Source organism: Moschus berezovskii, chromosome 11 (genome assembly GCF_049115385.1).
Source record: "Moschus berezovskii isolate FMDL1 chromosome 11, NW_MosBer_1.0, whole genome shotgun sequence".
NCBI lineage: Eukaryota > Metazoa > Chordata > Mammalia > Artiodactyla > Moschidae > Moschus > Moschus berezovskii.
In genome coordinates, this window is record NC_142470.1 from 97,936,553 (window position 1) to 97,958,381 (window position 21,829).

A 21,829-nucleotide genomic window follows, 5' to 3' on the forward strand; every position below is an offset into this window, starting at 1 on the left:
CCAACCCAGGGATCAAACCCGGGTCTCCTGTCTCTTGTATTGGCAGGCGGATTCTTTACCACTGAGCCACCTGGGAAGCCCTCCTCTCAACTAAACCATGTGTTAAAAAAACAGTGGTTACTTGCAGCTTCCAGTTGGGTCTCGGGCCCCACCCCCACACAGCCCTTCCTGTGCAGAAGTATTCCAGCTGCCATGTTTTGATAATCTCATTTCCCACCACTCATTCCATACAAGACTAATAGGTTCCACAGTATGACCTGTGTTTCCCACATATTACAATTCCCTCTCTCCCCCCTCACTTTTTCCTCACTCTTTTTTTACTGGAAGACCTACTTATTCTGCCAGTCCCAAGTCTCTTCCTCCTCTCTCTGTGAGGCTCTTCCCTCACCCCTCACACAAGCAGCCAGGCTTTGTGCCTTGGGCCCTCTGCTTATTAAACCATATCACACTATGTATCAGACCTGAATAAAGTTCTCTCTTCCTCCTGGGCTTTGCCATTCTTGACGCAAACCTTCTTAGTCACTTAGTACAGAGCCTGGCAGTTACCTATTTATTGATATTTAGTGAGTGACTAATAGAGACTTGCTCAATAAATGAATGCTGTAGCTGGAGTCATAATCTGCTCTTTCTGAAGTCATTGGGTTTGTAAGCTCCATAGCACAATAATCAATGTATGAATTGCTTTGCAAATGTTAAGCACTTTGAGGATATACAAGAAAATTATGGGCTCAGCCCTCACCCTCCTGTTGTCAAGGGAGCCAATTGATTACTGAATGCCTATTGTGTGCAGGCCCCCTACTGAACACTTTGTAAATGTTAATCAATCCTCTCAAGAATCTTATGAAGGAAGTTTAATATACCAGTTATTATCAGTGAGGAAACCGAAGCTCAGAGAAGTTCAGTAACTCACACATGGTCCCACAATAAGTGGTGGAGTCAAGACTCAAACCCTGGGCCATCCTGATCCTAGAGCCTGTTCTCTTTCCACAACATCAAACTCAATTGTAATGGAGACACGTCTAGACTTTCAGAGAAGAAGGCAAACGTGCACTTCCTTGGCTGCCTGTCTGGGTTATCAGCCAACTTTGGGTGCCTAGGCAGGAAGACCTTCTAGCCTGAAGCGCTGCTAGGTGGAGGCTCCCAGGTGTCTCACTCTCTCTCTCTTTTTTTTTTTTTTCTTTAGTTTTCCAACCAGGGATCGAACCTGGGCCCTCAGCAGTGAAAGCTTGGTGTCCTAACTACTGGACTGCCAGAAAATTCCCAAGGAAGGAGTTTTCTTTTTTTGGCTCCCAAGTGTATCCTAAATATATCTTTGGCCCCTGAGCCCTGAACAGGCACAGAGATGCTCCCAGTGGCCCAGGTTTCCTCTTCCTGGCAACTGCACTTTCAGGGTGGTGAGCCCCTTCGGATGCTGCGCAGTGGGATGTATTTGGAAGTTCAAAGGTTCTGGAATGCCTTCCTATCTCACTTACTGGACCATTGCTGTCAGATGGTTCTCCTAAAATGCCTTTAATAATGTTAATATTCTCCTTTAAAAAGGTTGGTGTCTAAATGCAGAATGGTATCCTGGAGAGGAATGTGGAATAGAAAAGAAAATTTTAGTGGAAAAACTAGTGAAATCCAAATTAAGTCTGGAGTTTGAACAATAGTAATGTACCAATGTCAGCTTCTTAGTTTTAACAAATGTACCATACACTGTAAGATGTTAGCACTAGGGAAAACTGGGTGAGGGATATATGGAAACTCTATGGCGTTTTTGAAACTTCTCTGTAAATCCAAAATTATTCCCAAGGATAAGTTCATTTTTCAAAAATGTTGGTACTCCTTACAAGGTGATGACCAGGTTCCTTAAATGGGATTTTGAGGTCCTCCAACCTCAACTTCTCCTGCCTCTGTGAAAGACTTCTCTGTGCCAGCTCAATGGTTTTACTCACTGTCCTATGAACAAAGTCATGCTCTCCTGGGCCCCATGTTTGCCATAGTCCAACCCTCTGCTGGACTGACGACAGCCAAAGACTCCATCATGGTCCTCAACTGCAATGAGAAGCAAGTTACTGTGAACCTGATGAAGCCCTAGGGCCCATCACCTGCAAGGTCTCAGAGGGCCCACCATAGCTGTGCTGAGAATGTGACCCCACCCCCCACCCCCCACACACACCTGTTGCTGTCACAGAAAGTTCTCAGGGACCTGACTCCGGTAGGGACAGCTGACTGACTCCTAGAATCTAGGCCACGGGCACTTGATATGCCAAGTACCTGCAAGAGAGTGTGGGAAAAACAGTATCTGAGTCTTCAACTTCACTGTGAGAGGTGGGTTCTACCTTCAAACAAGGTGGGTAAGTCCCCAAACACAGAACGTTCTCAGACAGCGGCCCTTCACAAGGTGGTAGGTGTTCACTACAGGTGGGTTTTCTAGAGCCAGAGCTTCTCCTAGGGACTGTCAGACTCGGGTGACGCTTGAGAAATGCCAGCTGAATCTGGCCTGGAGGTTGTACGGTGCTGACTGTGCTCCTATATTTGATACGCTAGGCCAGGGTCAGGGGGACTTCATCCCCTGAGGGCACCTGGGTTAAATCTCTGAGAGAATGAAGGGCCCAAATTCATGTCTTTGGGAGCAACAGTGGGAAAGCAACCACCTGCTCTGAGGCCAGAAAGCACCAGGCATCAGTGAGAAGATCCCATCATTTCTGCAGCCAGCGGGAGCGGCCAACTTCTCCTCTCACTCATCCGCAACATCCAGCCAGTCATCTGGAGCTAACAACATCCCTCCTAGTATTTCTCATCTATCTCATCAGCACGTACCCTCTTCAGGAACCTCAGCTGATCCCCTTGCCCCGCAGCTGGGTCAGGGGTCTGGCATATTACTCCTGTTGAGTGACTTTTGCATATACCTTATTGTTGCACTTGCCACATAGCATTAAAATGATCTGTTTCCTTGTCTCTTTATAATAAACTCAGAATGGGTCTTATTCCTCCTTGTCTTTCCAGTGCTTGGCATATAGGTATAAGTAGCTTGATAAATGTTTAACGGATGGAAAGAAGTAGACTGGGCTTGAGAAGGGCCCCTTGGACTAAGCAATGAACTGTCCCCCACCCCTACCCCTTTATGCTCCCAGCTACATGCTACAAACTTGCCAAGTCCCAGGCCAGCTCCCAGCTAGGTCCGAGCAGTTTATCCACCTCTAGACTAGATTATGTGATTGGGAGATCCTTAGAGAAAATGGCAGGAACAGAAGATGGGCAGTGAGTCCATGGATTCTTCTGGCAGCACCCCTGCTGTAGGTGATCCTGGAGCCACTGGGGACCATGAGTACCCCTTGAGGAGGGAACTTCAGGAGAAAGCAGTGGCCCAGGCCCTGACTTAGTAAAACTGCAGCAGCAGCAGCTTTGGATTGCCCTCCTCAGACAAGAAAGAAATGCTAAGTGACTGTCACTTGGGATATTATTACTATGTACAGCTGTGACTCTGAACTTGTTGCAACATCCTCTCCTGTCTAATTTGGAGCCCTGCTGCCAGGCAGTTGTGTCAGATGGCTTGCAACTGGGGACCCCAGGGTATGTTACCTGGTATTAGGGACCACTGTAGCTGACAGATGGTTTCTGGGAGAGGTGAGGAAAGCAGGTAGGAAGAAACTGTGTCACCTTGGGCAAGTCATGACACCTTAGGCTTCCAGCATTGAAAACAAAGATAATCTTCAAGGTCCTAACAGTCTTATGCTCAAAATATTTGCCTTGTGAATGAAGAAGTTGCAGGGAATGGAAGGAAGGCTTGGGTTCAGGTGTCACAAGCCTGGGTTCCCATCCTGGCTGGGCCACAAGGTAACAGTGCAACTCAGACACTTTCTTAACCTCTCTGAGCTTCTTCTCTTACCTCTGAAAGTGAGACTCTGCACCTACTTTGCAGAGATGTTCCAAAGATTAGAAATACCAGAGATAAACTTCTGGGCACTGAGTAGCCACTCAAAATGTGGAGCCAGCACGTCCGTGTGGATGGAGAGATGGGGAGAGCCGGAAGGTCCTTCACAGTCTATTTCAGAGCTGAGCCTCAAAGGGTGAGGTGAGGGGTGTGATGGTGGCAGAACCTCAAAGATGTGTAGGTAGGTGGGCAGCACAGATCTAGGAGGGAAGTCACATGATGCCATGGTGAGGCGTGGATACAATGCTATTTCAAATCTGGGCGAGACAACATGACCCACCTGTGATGCAGAACAGACGGTAACAAGTGCTACTTCCAGCTATGGGGCTTCATGGGTCACATGGTTTTCCAGCTGGGCTTTAAATGATAGCAGAATTTTCAGAGCAAAAGTTGTGATGAGAATGACTTAGGGGTAAACACCAACGGCAAAGGCAGGGAGCTAAGAGAGAATCCTGTGTCTAGGGGAGGGGAGGCCGTGAGGCTGGAGGAGGACGGCAGCGGACGACCAACTCTAAGGCTTTCAGGAGAGCGCTCGACCGGTCACACCGCCCGGGTGCTCGCACCTGCTTCTCCCAGCTCTCAGTATGGGCGGCGGCCGCAAGGCCCGAGCCAAGTGGCTGGGGTCTGGAAGGAGGCTCCGAGGTCCCTGAGGCACCCTGGCAAAGGGGCTGGGGCGAGACTCGTGTTCAGAAGGTGAAGGGCTGGGAGAGCAGGCGGGCATTCACTGCAGCTTCCTTCCCGCCTGGCGGCTGGCTGCGTTCCCTGAACTTGACCTCAGATGACCTGTGTATTCCCTTCTTGGAAACAGTTGCATTGCCAGGAGCAATTGAGCTCTGTCTTTGGCTTTCTTTCTCCTTCAGAGCAGGGACTTGTCTCAGCAGAGTCTGTTTTTGCGCTCTTTCGGCAGCACCCAGCTTTCCCTCCACTGCCCTGCCGGCAGGGTGCCTGCTGTTAGCAACCTGCTCTCCGTGCTTCCTGTCCTCCTTCATTGTTCTTAGGATTGATGGCTTTTAGAGTGTGAGATCACTGATGGATAAAGACCGGGGTTGTGGGGTGGGGTGTGAAGTCCCCTCTGCCCCCCCAGGCCACACAGCTAGTTACCCGCTGAGCAAAACCAACTCAGGAGTTCTGACTCACAGGCGATGCCCTCAGTCCTGGCTGAGCTGCTTTATTCCGTACTTCTCAAATTCATTAGTGTGTGGAGGTGTGGACCTCGGCTAATCTGCAAGTCTTAATTTGAATTCATGTCAGTGTCTTGAAATTCTTTTGTGAAAAAGTATTTTGGGTATTGTCCTTATTGACAATACCACATTTGTGTGTTTTGTGGATTGGGTTGGCATGAAAAATAATTCCAAAACTGCCTGGATTTGCCCAGTTTTGCTGATTAGTGTTGTCTTAGGAGACCAAATCCAGTATTAGCCCCAATAAGGGGAAGGAACCGCACCATTTTCTCCTTAGTCAAATGCATAAGGTATACCCACAGCATACTTATCGAAAGAAAGGGACAGATTTCTAATCAGCATAAAAGCTAGAAATTATTAATCCCAAACAGGCGACTTTGTTCAAAACCTTTTTCAGACTTACCTACTGAGTCAATTTCTGGGTCCCGGTAGAGAACCAGGCTCTGTTTACCACTCAGAAGACTCTGTTGACTGTGCCATGGGGGTGCTGGGAATAACACTGGAGAGCAAGATAGACACACACTTAAAGTGATGGCTTCATTTAAAAAATAAACTGTCTTCACTCAAACTACTGTTCCTCTTTCTTCAAAAGCTGAATTTCCTTGTTTCTACAGTTGAGCGATCTCCCATCTCCCAGTCACTCCCTCTCATTCGCTGAAGTCTTGGCACTACTTGTCTTTCTCTTCAACCCTCCTCTTATCATTTTTGTCCAAATAGTCTCCTGTCTAACACCTTGGTTTCTCTAATCCACCAACCCCACTACTTTTTTTTTTTAATTCTCTATAATTTTTTTTTGCCTTCATTCTCCCCTTGTCTACCTTTGATTCCTGGATCCATCATTATGAAAATCAGTTCTGTGTGTGCTCAGTCACGCAATTGTGTCTGACTCTCTGTGATCGTGTGGTAATTTTCAGGCAAGAATACTGAAATGGGTTGCCATTTCCTCCTTCAGGGGATCTTCCTGATCCAGGGATTGAACCCACATCTCCTGTGTCTCCTGCATTGCAGGTGGATTCTTTATCACTGTACCACCTTGGAAACCTGTGAAAAGCAACTCTAGTTCTTTTATATTCACTTACCCTGCTGGGTATAACTCCAGACCTTCTCTAGGCCTCCAGCCAACTAGCTGAACACGGAAACAGTGCCTTAAATTTATGACAAGAACATAATACTCATTTTCTATAGGGAAAATGAGTTGATTTCATTAACAAACAAATGGTGATTGCTGCTAAGTCGCTTCAGTTGTGTCCAACCCTGTGCGACCCCATAGACAGTAGCCCACCAGGCTCCTCCATCCCTGGGATTCTCCAGGCAAGAACACTGGAGTGGGTTGCCATTTCCTTCTCCAATGCGTGAAAGTAAAAAGTGAAAGTGAAGTTGCTCAGTTGTGTCCGACTCTTCGTGACCCCATGGACTGCAGCCTACCAGGCTCCTCAGTCCATGGGATTTTCCAGGCAAGAGTACTGGAGTGGGTCGCCAGTGAACCTGCAAATTAAAAGAAATTTAAGAGTCATAAAAATAGTCTTACCTTGGTAGGCTGCAGTCCGTGCGATCGCTAAGGGTCAGACACGACTGAGCGACTTTACTTTCACTTTTCACTTTCACACATTGGAGAAGGAAATGGCAACCCACTCAAGTGTTCTTGCCTGGAGAATCCCAGGGACGGGGGAGCCTGGTGGGCTTCCGTCTATGGGGTCGCACAGAGTCGGACAAGACTGAAGTGACTTAGCAGCAGCAGCAGCAGGCTTGAATACCTTCTTACTTGTCAGGTTTGGTTCTGAACGATATTTCTGACTGCTTTCTAAAGTTAAACTTATCTTTAAAGGATGGTGAATGAATTCACTGATTGAAAAATACTGAGAAAATAATGTATCTTAGACAAAGCCAGTCTCAAAAGAGGAATTACTAAGACATGTAAGCAATAGCCACATAATCTCCCAAGGAGATGGTTTAGATGAGAACATTTATTTTGAGGTGGCAGTCTTGGGTATTTGTGTAAAAGGTGTAGGCACATTTTCATGAGAACAAGATTTTAGCTTCCAGAGGCCAGCCACCTTTCAAAGCAAGATGACCAAATGGTCTGAACCAACTCTGATCTATTGGCTACTGTCCATAGCCCGTGAGCCCTCAGGCCTGGACTGCCCCAGGCATCCACATTTGACAGCACCTGCCTATAGGACCTCTGAATCAAATCAAGTTACAAGACTGATATAGCTTAGAAGTAAACCTGTCTATTTGCATGAATTCCTGAGTTGCCAAGGATATTTCATTGATCAAAGATAATTGCTATCATCTGAGTTTCCAGGATCTCACAAAGAGCACATTCTATATGCTTTCTATTTCACACAGCACTTTCTCATTTATTCCTTCCTTGAAGCCAGACTCCAAACATTGCATTAAATATCCCCATTTTACAGATAGACTAAGATGCAGGTAAATGACTCAGCTAAAGCACACAGCTAGAGAGGCTACCTGGGTCCTCCTGAAGAGGACCGGCAGCTCCTCCTCCACCAGACCTCAGTGGCCTAACTCTTGAGGAAACTTGTGATGGCTTATGCAAGTGCTTCCCAGCCTGGCTGCGCATTATACACCCACCCAAGAGTGATCAGATATTGCCAAGGGCATAGCTCAGGACGTGGCTCAGCCCATCCCACTGGAATCTCTGGGAGTAGGGCCCAGGCATGGAGAAGGCAATGGCAAGCCACTCCAGTACTCTTGTCTAGAAAATCCCATGGATGGAGGAGCCTGGTAGGCTGCAGTCCATGGGGTCGCTACAAGTCAGACATGACTGAATGACTTCACTTTCACTTTTCACTTTCACACATTGGAGAAGGAAATGGCAACCCACTCCAGTGTTCTTGCCTGGAGAATCCCAGGGACGGGGGAGCCTGGTGGATTGCCGTCTATGGGGTCGCACAGAGTCGGACACGACTGAAGTGACTTAGCAGCAGCAGCAGCAGAAGCAGCAGGGCCCAGGCAATGGCCTCCTTAAGTTCCCCAAGGCAACTCCAGTGTGAAAGTCAAAACCATTCTGTTAACTGTCATTATTTACATCCTGCTCTCTCAACAACCTGCTTTCAGGCAGGTTCACTTGTCTTTTTACAGAAATAGTTTTCTATCAGTATTCTTCAATTATAGGATTAATATCCATTTGTTGTAGAAATTTTAGAAGAAAAGTATGAAAAACAAAAATCATCCAGAGACCCATTGTTAATATTTTTATGTATTCCCTTCCAATCTTTATGCATATTTACTTACACATTCTTAATAGTTCAATGTATACTGATTATTTTGTTTTGACTTCATATGGTAAATATTTTCCAATGTTCCCAGATATTTTTCAAAACACTATTTTAATATTAAGGCATAAAAGTTTTTTAAAGATATAGTCCACAGTGTTAACGGTGATTAATATTGGACTAATGCAGGTTCTTCTTAGATTTTTCTTTTTGCTTATTTATATTCTTATTTTTCTATAATTAACTTGTGTTTAATTTTAATTTTTAAGTTAATGAAGTTATAATAGCTGCATCATGTTATACTGTGCTTATATCTTTTGAATTAATCATTCTGTAATGTTGGACATTTAGGTTGTTCCTAATTTTGTTGTTATAAATAAGCCTTCCATGAAGACTCTTGTACCTTGATTTTTGTGCCCCACTTTCCTAGAAGTGGGATTATTGAGAGGGTGTAACCATTTTGAAGATTATTGATAAGCATGCTAAATTGTTTCCAAAAGGGCATGTAAGTTTATGATCCCATCAGTGGCATATCTTGGGGATGAAAACTGTTAACAATATTTACAAAATTGAGTACAGTTGACCTTTGAACAACACGGGGTGGGGGGAGGTTAGGGCACTGACACTCTGGTAAGTCCAAAATCACAAAATAGTCAAAAACTAGTCAACCCTCTGTAGCCTTGGTTCTGCATCCTCAGATTCAACCTACCACAGATGGCGCTATACTATAGTACTGCGTGTGTGTGTGTGTGTGTGTGTGTGTGCGCGCGCGCGCGTGCGTGTGTGTGTGTGTGTGCGCTCAGTTGCTCAGTCGTGTCCAACTCTTTGTGACCCCATGGACTGTAACCTGCCAGGCTCCTCTATCCATGGGATTTTCTTGGCAAGAATACTGGTGTGGGTTGCTATTTCCTCCTCCAGGGGGTCTTCCTGACCCAGGGTTGAATCTGGGTCTCCTGTATCTCCTGCATTGCAAGCAGATTCTTTACTGCTGAACCACTAGGGAAGCCCAAAACTATAGTACTTACTACTGAAAAAAATACAGGTTAAGTGGACCTGCTTCATTCAAACCTCCTGTATTTTCAAGGGTCAACTGTATTTTCATTTTGTGATCTGTCAGTTTGCTATAATTAATGATGCTGGACTTTTTATATCTTTACCGGTCATTTGCATTTCTTCTTTTGTGAGTGTTGCCTTCTCCCCCTCCTTGTGGGTGTCTTTTTTATTATATACCAACTCTATAACACTTTTTCTTTTTATTTGTTTTGTATTTTCCCTGAGTTTATAATTTAACTTTGGTTGTTGACATGCAGAAGGATTCACTGATTTTATGCTTAGAAATACTCTTTGATTGCTTGATCAGGTAAATAGTTCATTTTTTTGCTACAGATCTCAAGGAATAAATGCCTGCTTAAGTAAGAGCAATTTTTCTGGTTAAGCAGGACTTTATTGGTCTAGACTAAGAAGCAGTCTGGGATTCCCTGGTGGCTCAGATGGTAAAGAATCTGCCTCCAATTCAGGAGACCCGGGTTCGATCCTTGGGTGGGGAAGATCCCCTGGAGAAGAGAATGGCTACCTACTCAATATTCTTGCCTGGAGAATTCCATGGACAGAGGATCCTGGTGGGCTACAGTTCATGGGGATGACTGGCAACTAACACTTTCACACAAGAAACAGTCCATCTCCTATAGGAACCAGACTTGAAAGTATCCAAACTACTTTAATTGTATACGTTCCTTGAACCATCTCACCAATACATGTTAAAAAAAACAAACAAACATGTTGGTAGTTCCTACTTTGTAGGAAAAAACTTTTAAAAAGCAAACTAAGACTGCCCCACCCCAAAACTAACAAAAGCCCATTTCCACTCTGTATTAAAAAACAGGGTGGATCTTAGGATAGAAACTGGGCCTCAGGTAGAAACTTTCTTTCAGGCCAAACCCTATTCCTCTATTGTGCCCACTCCCCTCAAGTACAGACTCTAATCCTGGGTAGATTTGCTCTGGCATGTAATACGTGGGGCATACATACACTGATAACTTGTGTCTGACTTGAATTTAACTGGATGCTCTGTATTTTTATTTGCTAAATCTGGCAACCCTAATCCTAAGGTTTCCTTTTGGTGTTGATATTGGAGCCCAGCTCCCAGGAGAGCCCAAAGGAAACAGTAGATAAACCTGGCATCTCTGGCATACACATGAAGAAATTCACCTGCCTGTGTCCAAAGAGGGCTCTCACAGCCAAGAGGCACCAGAGATGTTCTCCAGAAACCCTACTCATTGACTTTTCTACAGAGATCAGCATCTGCTTGTAAATCTGTGCTGTAAGCCAGGAACTCAGGGGTGGGGATTAGGGGGTGTGTCCACACTTCCCGTACTGAATTGTTCTTCTTCCTCCTTTTTCCAGTAGCTCTGAGGCTCCTCTTGGGCCTGTGGTTCTGGGCAGGCCCTGTTGAGTGCCCACCACTGCCTTACTCAGGTGCCCTTCACCCGCTTAGGTGCCCTTCACCTTACTTAGGTGCACATCCCTGTTTGAATGGCCAATCTGTTTGTTTCCTGTGGCTTCTTTTGCCTTAACGTTCATTTTCTCTCTTACAGGCTTTTGATTCACTATAAATAATTTGATTGCTTTCCAAAGGCTGGATATTCAAATTCAAGTTTGACTGTGGTTTGAGATGCCTGAATATCATCAGGTGGATGTAGGCGATGACCGAGTCATGCCACCATTAGGACAGTCCTAGAGATTGGCGAGAACACTGAGACAGAAGCTGATAGCCCCTGCCTGGTTTAGCAGATCAACAGTGTAACGTTGGGAACACAGAACAGCTCCCCAGGAACGAGGCTAGAGTGACTGGAATGACTGGATCCATTAGTGCAGGTGTTTCTAAGAGGGCCTTGCCCAGCTTGAGGGACACCTGTGTCCTTTTTCTCTCTAACCTTCTTATCCCTAGTCCTTGCAGACTTCTATTAATAAGGCAGAGCTTCTCAATCTTTAGAGCACCTATGAATCGCAATGGCTGAAGGGGAAGAATGTGGTCTCTGGTAGGGGTTTTGAGCATTTGTCCCCCTGCATTGCACAGTTCGAGCAAATGGGGCCTGACCTTCACCCATAAGAGGATATGGGGAAGGGGTGTCTCAAGGACGAAAGGAATTGATATCAAGTTCAGGTCTCAAATGGGACAAGTAGGCCCCCGCTCAGCAGGAAGTGGGATGGGAGGAACATACAGTAATAGTTAGTGAGACAAACTGGTGGAAGCTGAGCCAATCTTTTAGGGAGGCTCAGCTCCTTCTGTGAAACCTTTGCTCTTCTCTAACTGGATTCTCAGAATCTGTAATTCAGGAATTTCATGATTTTATACCACACATATATTCTGTGGCTTCCTCCCCTGTTTGAGGATTCAATGTTGACGTTTAACCAAGAGGTAGATCTAGGAGCTGGGTGCAGTCACTCTCCACTCCTGAACCCCGGCCCCTATGTGCACTGCTTCCAGGTTTCTTTGTGGACTACTCCCACAGGGGCCCCAAATGGAACATGTCCTTGCTGACCTTATGCGGCAACCTGCTCCTCCTCTGGGCCCCTTGATGCTACCGTCTACCCTGCTACTCTTCCAGAAACTTCCTTGCCACCTCTCCTCCAATCAGTCCCTTCCTGTTATTTGATTCCCTAAACCTCTCCTTTGACTGTGTGGATCACAATAAACTGTGGAACATTCTGAAAAACATGGGAATCCCAGACCACCTGACCTGCCTCTTGAGAAACCTGTATGCAGGTCAGGAAGCAACAGTTAGAACTGGACATGGAACAACAGACTGGTTCCAAATAGGAAAAGGAGTACGTCAAGGTTGTATATTGTCACCCTGTTTATTTAACTTATATGCAGAGTACATCATGAGAAACGCTGGGCTGGAAGAAGCACAAGCTGGAATCAAGATTGCCGGGAGAAATATCAATAACCTCAGATATGCAGATGACACCACCCTTATGGCAGAAAGTGAAGAGGAACTCAAAGGCCTTTTGATGAAAGTGAAAGAGGAGAGTGAAAAGGTTGGCTTGAAGCTCAACATTCAGAAAACTAAGATCATGGCATCTGGTCCCATCACTTCATGGGAAATAGATGGGGAAACAGTGGAAACAGTGTCAGACTTTATTTTTCTGGGCTCCAAAATCACTTCGGATGCTGATTGCAGCCATGAAATTAAAAGACGCTTGCTCCTTGGAAGGAAAGTTGTGACCAGCCTAGATAGCATATTAAAAAGCAGAGACATTACTTTGCCAACCAAGGTCCGTCTAGTCAAGGCTATGGTTTTTCCCGTGGTCATGTATGGATGTGAGAGTTGGACTGTGAAGAAAGCTGATCGCCGAAGAATTGATGCTTTTGAACTGTGGTGCTGGAGAAGACTCTTGAGAGTCCCTTGGACTGCAAGGAAATCCAACCAGTCCATTCTAAAGGAGATCAGTCCTGGGTGTTCACTGGAAGGACTTATGCTGAAGCTGAAACTCCAATACTTTGGCCACCTCATGCGATGAGTTGACTCACTGGACAAGAGTCTGATGCTGGGAGGGATTGGGGGTAGGAGGAGACGGGGACGGCAGAGATTGAGATGGCTGGATGGCATCACCGACTCGATGGACATGAGTTTGAGTGAACTCTGGGAGTTGGTGATGGACAGGGAGGCCTGGCGTGCTGTGGTTCATGGGGTCGCAAAGAGTCGGACAGGACTGAGCGACTGAACTGAACTGAAAACCTCTCCTATACATACTTCTCTGTACCCCACTCCCACTACCCTAAGGGAGACCATTGTGCTTTTTGTCACCTGGGATCCTCCAACGGCCTTCCAGTTCATTTCTCTGCCTCTGTTCCAAGACCCCAGACTGCAGCTGGCACTGGGCGTGATATAGTCCCTGTCCACCGCACTGTGGATGGGACAGAACCACTCAAGATGTGATTGGTGGGCTCAATCTTGAAAGATCAAAGGCTTCCTGGAGTGCCACCTGAGTTAAGCCAGGAAGGATGAGGGGGAGTGAATGGCAAGAAACAGGAAATGCTTCTGCCAAAGCTATGCTGTCTTAGTAGTTTTCTTTATGAGGCAGGCCCTTAATGACACACATACCCTGAATCTCTTCCTTTTCTGGATTCTTTTTCTATTTACACACTAATTTCTACTGAGTTTGCCCTCCTGTCATTTACCTCTCCCACCATGCTTCCCTCAACTCAGGTTTCTTTTACCCTAGCCTAAATCTCTGAACATGCATAGTGGGAGGAATGACAAACCATTAGAGTGGAAATCTCAAGTATATGTCCCTAGGCAGCAGAAATGCTCTACAAATGGGCAGAACTCATTGCATTAACACATGCCTCAAGTGCACACACATCTATCTCACACATACGCACACATACTTTTCCCCATGTATTAGCTATTAGGGTTATTAACCAAGTATTAACCTGCTTCTCCTTCCAGGCACATGAAAGCATTGCACCTATGGCATTCCCCTGTCCCCTTGTGACTTGCTTTGGCCAATGAAATCAGAGCAAAAGTGATCTATGTTACTTCCAGGTAAATGCTTTACGAGTTCACACTCAGTTTGCCCCACCCTCATTTCCTGCTTTCAGAGTTGAGAAGGCAGCATGCCTAGTTGCAGCAGCCAGAGTTCCTAGGTGGCTATGGAAGACAGAGCTCCTGTTGATCTCCAGAAGACATATTTCATGATGGAGACATAAAACTGTGTCAGACCAATGAGACCTGGGGATTGCTTGTTACTCTACCACAGCCTAGCTGATCCTGATTGATACACGCAGTCAAACCAAGGTTTGGGGGCACCAAGGCCTTTATTCCTGTTGGGTATTCAACATCTTGAGTCTCTGAGTCAATCAAAGTTCCCATTCTCCTGCCCAGTCCCCTTAGGTTGGAATATTTTTAGGTTATTTAATCTCTTTTCCATTATGAAGGGGACCCTTGCATGTTCTTTGTAAGAGTAGAACAAGGGGTCTATTTGACTGAACCTAAATTCAAAATGAAGTCACAGAAATAGCTGTAAAACACAAAAGCAGGATTTCCCTGGTGGCACAGTGAATAAGAGTTCACCTGCCAATACAGGGGACACGGGTTTGATTCTTGGTCCAGGAAGATTCCACATGCCGTGTGGCAGCTAAGCCCGTGCACCACTGAGCCCATGCTCTCGAGCCTGTACTTTGCAATAAAAGAAGCCATGCAATGAGAAACCCATGCAATGAAACCAAGAGTAGGCCCCACAGCTAGAGAAAGTGCGCACAAAGCAACGAAGACCCAGTGCAGCCGGTAATTAATTTAAAAAAAAATGAAAGCATTTGCTGGGTTACTCAAAAGCATAGTCTAGATACTCCACATATGTCACACTAACTGGTGCACGTCCAAAAGCAATCCACTAACAAAGCTCCCTTTCACCAAGAGCAAAATGCCAGTTTCTTCCCCCGCAATAGCCCAAGCACTATTAGGCAAATTTCAAAGGTCCCAGATTGTAGGCCTAATTTTGCCATTTAGTAGTGGATGACCTTGGAAAAATTACCTCTTTGAGGCCTAGGCTTCCCTGGTGGCTCAGATGGTAAAGCGTGTACCTGCACTGCGGGCGACCCAGGTTCGATCCCTGGGTTGGGAAGATCCCCTGGAGAAGGCAATGGCACCCCACTCCAGTACTCTTGCCTGGAAAATCCCATGGACAGAGAAGCCTGGAGGGCTGCAGTTCATGGGGTCACTAAGAATCTGACACGACTGAGCGACTTCACTTTACTTCCCTTATCTGAAAACGGTTATAGTAACAATGGGCTTCTTTGATAGTTCAGATAGTAAAGTATCTGCCTGCTATTTAAGAGACTAGGGTTTAATCCCTGGGTCGGGAAGATCCTCTGGTGAAAGGAATGGGTACCAACTCCAGTATTTTTGCCTGGAGAATTCCATGGACAGAGGAGCCTGGTGGGTTACAGTCTATAGGGTCGCAAAGGGTCAGATACGACTGAGTGACTAACACACACACACACATATAATAATAATAACTATGTCATAGAAAGAAAAGGAAAGTTACATTTGCACATTTGGTATACTCTTCTGACAGACTGAGAAAGGGTATGGAAAGGCAAAAGGAAAGTTCTTTGCAAATGTAAGTTGATAATGTTTTTAACCATCACATGACCAAAGAAGAAACATAAAATGAACTTCCCAATGCCTTCGGTCTTTAAAATCAAGCTAAAATGAAACTCTAATACTTTGGCCACCTCATGCCACGAGTTGACTCACTGGAAAAGACTCTGATGCTGGGAGGGATTGGGGGTGGGAGGAGACGGGGACGACAGAGAATGAGATGGCTGGATGTCATCACCGACTCGATGGACATGAGTTTGAGTGAACTCCAGGAGTTGGTGATGGACAGGGAGGCCTGGCGTGCTGTGATTCATGGGGTCGCAGAGAGTCGGACAGGACTGAGCGACTGAACTGAACTGAACTGAAAGTGTGGACATTGGAGTGTATTTACATTTCTGCAAAAGGTCCCATAATACAAAGCTCATTCTTCAAATAGGACAAACTGCTTATTACCTAAAAGGGAAGGAGTGGTGTCAAATGCCTCAGAGAAGGTCAGTCACATTCAATCATTTGCTGGTTGGGCAAACACCCAGCAGTGGCGCTTCCCCGCAGTGACTTCCGGAAGAACCGCGCGCGCACATCCAATTATACCCCTGTGTCCTTTGCTCAGTGCTGAATTAAGTTCAGTTCATCACTGGAAGCCCTACTTATTCCCCAGCCCCACCTCCATCCCCCTCCAGCGAAACGCCCCCTGCCAGTTATGTAGTGCCAGCAGTCCTTTAGGCTTTTCCCTCTCCAGACGGTATTTCCCTTTCTAGCCCTCCGGCCAGCGGCGCAACCAGGTCCTGACCATATCTGAGCGATTGCCTAAAAGTCTCAGCCCTCGGCCCCTAGGGGTGGGGCCCGCCAAGCAGGTTTATAAATGGAGCCTCCTCTTGGGTCCGCCTCCTCTAAGCGCCTCCGGCGTGATCTTAGCCGGCGCCTAGGTGCTGAAGTAGCTTCTCGTCCGCTTCTCAAAGTTGAGGGTGCAACACCTGAAGGGCTTGTTAAAACAGAGCGCTGCGCCCCACTCCCAGAGTTTCTGCCTGAGTAGGTTTAGGGTGGGGTCCAAGAGCTTGCATTTCTAACAAGTGCCCAGGTGTCGGTGACGCTACGCATCAGGGACTGCACTTAGCTTCTAGGCTGCCTGGAGACGGAGAGGCTCACTGGCCACCTCCACGGCGGTCCCAGCTTTTCTACTGCCCTGAGCGCTGGTCTAGTAGGAGTAACCCGGCAGCACAGGAGGCTGCAGCCCTGGGAAGGCAGGGCCTGAGGAATTTGGACTTCATCTTAGGGGCCCCTGAAGGGTTCCTGAAAGCAAGCAGGAATAAACCTCGGATGCCTGTGGGTGTTCGATGTTACCAGGATATTTAATTCATCAGGCTCTCCTGACCTCGTTTCTGCATTGAAAACATATTGATTGAGTGTCTAGGTTTAGGGTTACAACGGTGAAAAGACAGGGTCCCAACCCTCCAAGGGCTTATAGTAACTAGGAGGGAAATGTGCAAACGATTACGATACAGGTAAGATGGATGTTTCTAGGGAGGCAGCGTCAAACTTCTGGGGAGGGAGAGTGGGTGGGACTCGGAGTCTGAGGAGCCGGAAGCTGTTTAATATAAGAACTGGCATTTATGCAGAGACTTGCAGAATGAATGGGAATTTGGCAGGTAGAAGGAGAAACTGGGAAGGGGTTAAAGTGGGAAGGGTTAGGTAGACGGATTGAGCGATAAGACTGCTCAAATACAAGGTTCCAGAGGGAGACTGGGAGCTTGTCTGGTAGGCAGGCCGGTTTCCCTCCTACCTCTCCGGTTGCTCCTCTGTCTCCTTTCTTTGCTGGCCTCTTGTCAGCTGCTGTCCCTCACGAGCTGGTGTTTGCCAGGGCGCTGGCCTGGCTGCCTTTTCCTCTCACTCTCCACGTCCATTCCTCCAAACGTGAGGCCTCCTGAGCTGCTCCCTGTTGGGGCCCACATGTGTTTCCAGCCCAAGCCTAGCCTCCTCAGCTCCACGCAGATGTCCCCCGTGCCTCCTGTACTCTATCTTGGTGAATGGGGCCCGCATCCACCTTGTTACCTAAGCCAGAGGATTTTGTGAGATGCCTCTTCCATATATAGCCGGTGAAGAGTGAACTGGCACAGTAAATTGCTGGTGCCATTCACCAAGATAGAAAACAAGAGGAAAGATGCCGGGCTCAAATTCTGTCTACAATTCACTAGCTGAGTGACCTTGAGCAAATTAATCTACTTCCTTACCTGTAAAGTGGGTTTCAAGATAGGACCTACCTCACAAGGTTGTTATATGGATTTAACAATAATTGTTATTTATTAAGCACTATGTTAAGTATTTTATATGGATTCCTTCAGAGTTGATGAGTCCAAGGTCACTCTGCTATTACCTGCCAGAGCCAGGTTTGGAACCCACAGTTCCCTACCTCCTAAGCCACCTTCTTCATTGTCACACTATCTGGAGATTGTCTATCAAATAGGGAAATACTTACAATACAGTGTTAAGTAAAAAGTGGACAACAAATTGCATAACCAGTGTGAGTGCAGCCATCTTTTAAAAAAAGGAAATACTCTAAAGACAGAAAACGCTGGAAGGAAATATAGCAAACGGTTAAATATTGTATTGAGGTTATTTCTGTCTTCTAGTTTTCTTGTGTTTTCTTTAATATATATAAGTTTTACGAAAAATAAAATATTTAAAACATTAAACATTCATTACATTAAAAACAATTACAAGTCCACAAACTGTTCTTCTGTTTGACTGGAAATTACACTCCACTGGTATCTTTTCTCAGTTCCAGTCTTAACTTCCCTGAACAGAAATTCTTTCCTACTCTCAAAGGCCAGAGTAGGAAGAAGGTATTGCAGCCATGTTCACCACCCTCCCCAGAGCTGACAACCTGGCCACTGGAGGAGGCTGTCAAAATCAGGTCTGTGGGGAGGGAAGCTCCAGACAGAACGCGGGCTTCTCCTACCGCCTAAGGCTTTCTGGACAGCGCTGCTTGAGATCAATTGCTTTTTTCTTCTTCTAAATAAGCGGCCGAATGCTCTTTTTCCAGTTCTGGCTGAGTTGTTAGCTTCAGCCCAGTGGTGACTCCTGCCAGGTACCTGGCTCGGTGAACACCGCCCAAACTGGTCAGGCCAGTCCTCCCGTGGATGTTTCTGCCAGGACTTGCCTGTGTTTGTATGTGTGTGTGTGTGTGTGTGTGTGTGTGTGTTGTGTTAGAGACCCACCCTTCTCCCCAGCAACCCAGGTAGGTGGAAGGTAGCTTCGGGGACCAGCCTGGCAGTGTGGCCAGATGGGTGGAGCTGAATTAATCTAACCTGGAATTTCAACTTGGTCTGCACAACAGGTGAGAGGAAAAAAGCAGCAGAGAGAACGGGCAGTTCGGCAACTTAGAAATACTCTTACGCCTTGCCCCTTGCCCACTGACTGGAAAACAGCCCGGGGTGACTTTTCAAAGTCTTTGCGATGGGTTACAGGGCTCGACCCCTCGGAGGCTGTCCGAGCCCCTCCTGAACGCTGTCCTCCTCGGTTACCCTCCGCTACGCGCCCGTTCCCCCTCCTCTGGGAGGCAGGGCGGGGGTATCGGATTAGCCTTTGTTTTCGACGCGAAAGAGCCGAGAGCGGCGCAGGGGAGGCTCGCGATGGCAGGGCCCCGGGGTCCGCCTGGGTAGGGCGCTGGCTGCGATCCCGGCGAAGGTTCCTGCCGGCTGGCCCTTGGCCTCTGCTCGCGGGGTATCCCCTCCTTGCCCGCTAGGCTGACTCGGTACGCAAACGCGCGATGTCCCCCATTGTCCTGCCTCGGAATGAGCGAGCGGCGGCCAGGAGAGGGGGGTCAGTGGGGCCCGGAGTTCAGGACTCCCAGGGGCACCGGGGCCGTCCCAGGCCGCTCGGCCCGCAGGGAGTGGCAGGAAGTGGGGACACCGAGTCCGGCTCGGCGAGGGCCTAGGCTGGGAGGTCCGCGTGCCCCACCCCGCGCCGCCCGCCGCGCCCGCTCGGCTGCAGAACGCCGGAGGGCGGGGGCGGCCAACCCGGGGAGGGCGGCCGGGTCCCGGGAGGACCGGCCGCGGGGGAGGGGAGGCACTGCAGGTGCAAAGGCGCGGCGTCCGGGCCGGGCCCTGCCCCCATCCGCCTCGGGACCGCCCGCGCCGTGCCCTCCCCCTCCACGGCACTCCCCCCCTCGCGCAGCCCCGAGCCCGGCGGAGGGGGCGGCGGCGGGGCCGGCGGGGCTCGGCGGGGCCGCACGTGCGCGCCCTCCCGGGCGGGGGAGTCCCCGGGCGAGCACGTGCCGCGGCGCGCGGGGGGCGGGGAGTCCCGCGGCCGCCTTCATTGCTGCTGCTGCTGCCGCCGCGGCCGCCGCTGCCTCTTCCTTCCTCCTGCGCCGTCCCCTCATCGGCCCGGGCGGGGGGCTCCGTGCGCCGAGCTCGGTCGGGCCAGGCGCTCCAGGAGGCGGGCGCCCCAGGCGGCGGCGGCGGCGGCCGCGACGGTGGTGGCGGCGGCGCGGCCCGGGAAACTTTGCCCCTTTGTGCGCTCCGCCCCGGAGGCGGCGGGCAGGTCGGTGCAGTCGGTGCCTTTCCGGCTCCGGGGTGGGGGAGGGGAGGCCGGGGGGGGGCCCGCAGGGGAGGGCACGGTCCGGGGGGGCCCCCGCTACTTTGTTGCGGGAGACGAGGCGGGGGCGCTGCGGGTCACAGTGTGGCGGAGCCGGGCGGGGGCGGCGGGGCGGGGCGGGGGATGCGGAGCCGCCGAAGCCGAGCGGCCGAGGCCCCAGAACAAAGGAGCCGGAGCGGCTGCGCGCGCGCGGCCGGGCCTGAGCCGGAGCGCGCCCCCCTCCCCGCGCCCCCTGGTTGGAGCGGGCCGCCCTCCAGGGTCCGGCCCGCTGGCTGGGCGGCCGGCGCGGGCTACCCCGGGCGCGCCCCACTCCAGGCCGCCTCAGTGCCCGGGGCGCCCGGGCAGCCCCGCCGAGTGAAGCTCTCGGCAAACTTTATTTTGAAAGCTGTGCTCCCCTGGGGAAGGCCCAGCGACCTCCAGTGAGGGGCGTGTGGGAATTTTGGCAAAACTCTCCCAAGCCCGTGGGGGTGGGGAGAAGGACAACTTTCTTAGACATCTCACCTTGACCGCCCCCTTAAATTCGCCGTCCAGGTTTCCTTCGCACCCCGTCAGGCCCTCGTCCTGCCCCATCAGGGAGCGGGTGCCAGTGTGCCCTGCCAGAGGTTCTGCACAGAATTTCATGAGAGCAAGCCCGTCCTCTTCCCCCAACTTCTCTTTTCCCAGAAGCAGGAAGAGGTAACAGGAAGAGTGAAAGTTGTCCCCCAGCCCCGAGTGATGCGCTTCCCCTTTCTGTCTCTTTTCCAGGCTGCGCGCTGCCTTCTCCATCATTCTGACCCGGGAGAGGAAAAGCTGGAGGAGAACCTCCTCACCCTACCCTGCCTCCCCCACACACCCACCTGCTCACCTCATGCCTGGGCCTAGGGTGGGTGAGGGTGAAGAGCCCACCCAGCCAAGATGATCCCTTCTCTGGGGACTGCCGCTGATGTCCTCCCCCAGATCCCGGGCCCCGGCAGGTGGGAGAGTGGCCCCCAACTGAGTCCTGTCAGACTGCTGCAGAGGAGGTGAAGAGGGCTTGAGAAGAGGTGCCTGTCCCGCAGCCTGGAGCTACTTGCCTTCGCTTTGTAGATTTTGACTGCTTTAGGAAGAAGGACTTGTTGGTGGCCTTTGCAGGCAGGAAGCTGGACTGTGGAGCAGCCCCAGCACCTATGCCCCCACCTCTGGCAACGTCATGAGTCAGTTTCAGGTGCCCCTGGCAGTCCAGCCGGACCTGCCAGGCCTTTATGACTTCCCTCAGGGCCAGGTGATGGTAGCGGGCTACCAGGGGCCTGGGCTTCCAGTGGCCGGGAGTGAACCTCAACTCCGAGGGGGTGGAGATGGGCGGAAGAAGCGGAAACGGTGTGGTACTTGTGAGCCCTGCCGGCGGCTGGAAAACTGTGGGGCTTGCACCAGCTGTACCAACCGCCGCACACACCAAATCTGCAAACTGCGCAAGTGTGAGGTGCTGAAGAAAAAAGTGGGGCTTCTCAAGGAGGTAAGCTGGGTCTTGCTTGACAGCCCTGTTCCTTCCTTGAGGGTGCTGCATTCACACAAGTCTTGCTGAAGACCGTTAAGCGCATTCTCCCGTTTTGATCCTCCTGGTCCAACTTTGAGTGGGGCTGTGAATAGGAGCATTAGCTGTCTTTGTAAGCTGGTTCGGGCTGGCTTACCGCGCTTACAATTGGTGGGAGGGTAACCAGGTTGCCCAGGGCTTTGAGCTAGCACTCTCATCCCGGATGTTTGCATTTGACATGGGACAGTGGTATCCAGCTTTATCTTTAGAAGTTATTTTTGTCTGCTTGAAGCCTTGGATAT

At 49.3% G+C, this 21,829-nt stretch overlaps 1 protein-coding gene and 1 long non-coding RNA gene across 4 annotated transcripts in view; one reads left to right on the forward strand and one right to left on the reverse strand.

Moving 5' to 3' along the window:
- Positions 1-1,897: 1,897 nt before the first annotated feature.
- LOC148776242 (uncharacterized) lies at positions 1,898-20,657 on the reverse strand. The gene is made up of 5 exons (XR_016038622.1): positions 20,540-20,657; positions 5,501-5,596; positions 3,872-4,116; positions 2,159-2,256; positions 1,898-2,034 (listed from the first exon to the last, which is right to left on the reverse strand). It is a non-coding gene; the product is annotated as an uncharacterized LOC148776242 (long non-coding RNA).
- Positions 18,292-21,829, forward strand: part of TET3 (tet methylcytosine dioxygenase 3) — a 112,103-nt gene continuing 108,565 nt past the window's right edge. Inside the window, exons 1-2 of one of the 3 annotated variants that reach the window (XM_055401122.2) lie at positions 18,292-18,779; positions 20,783-21,509. In XM_055401122.2, the coding sequence (XP_055257097.2) occupies positions 21,207-21,509 (303 nt within the window). In that variant the 5' untranslated portion in view covers positions 18,292-18,779; positions 20,783-21,206. Of the gene's footprint in view, positions 18,780-19,827; positions 19,985-20,233; positions 21,510-21,829 lie in introns of those variants that run through there. The other 2 variants (XM_055401120.2, XM_055401121.2) reach the window with 2 other exon arrangements.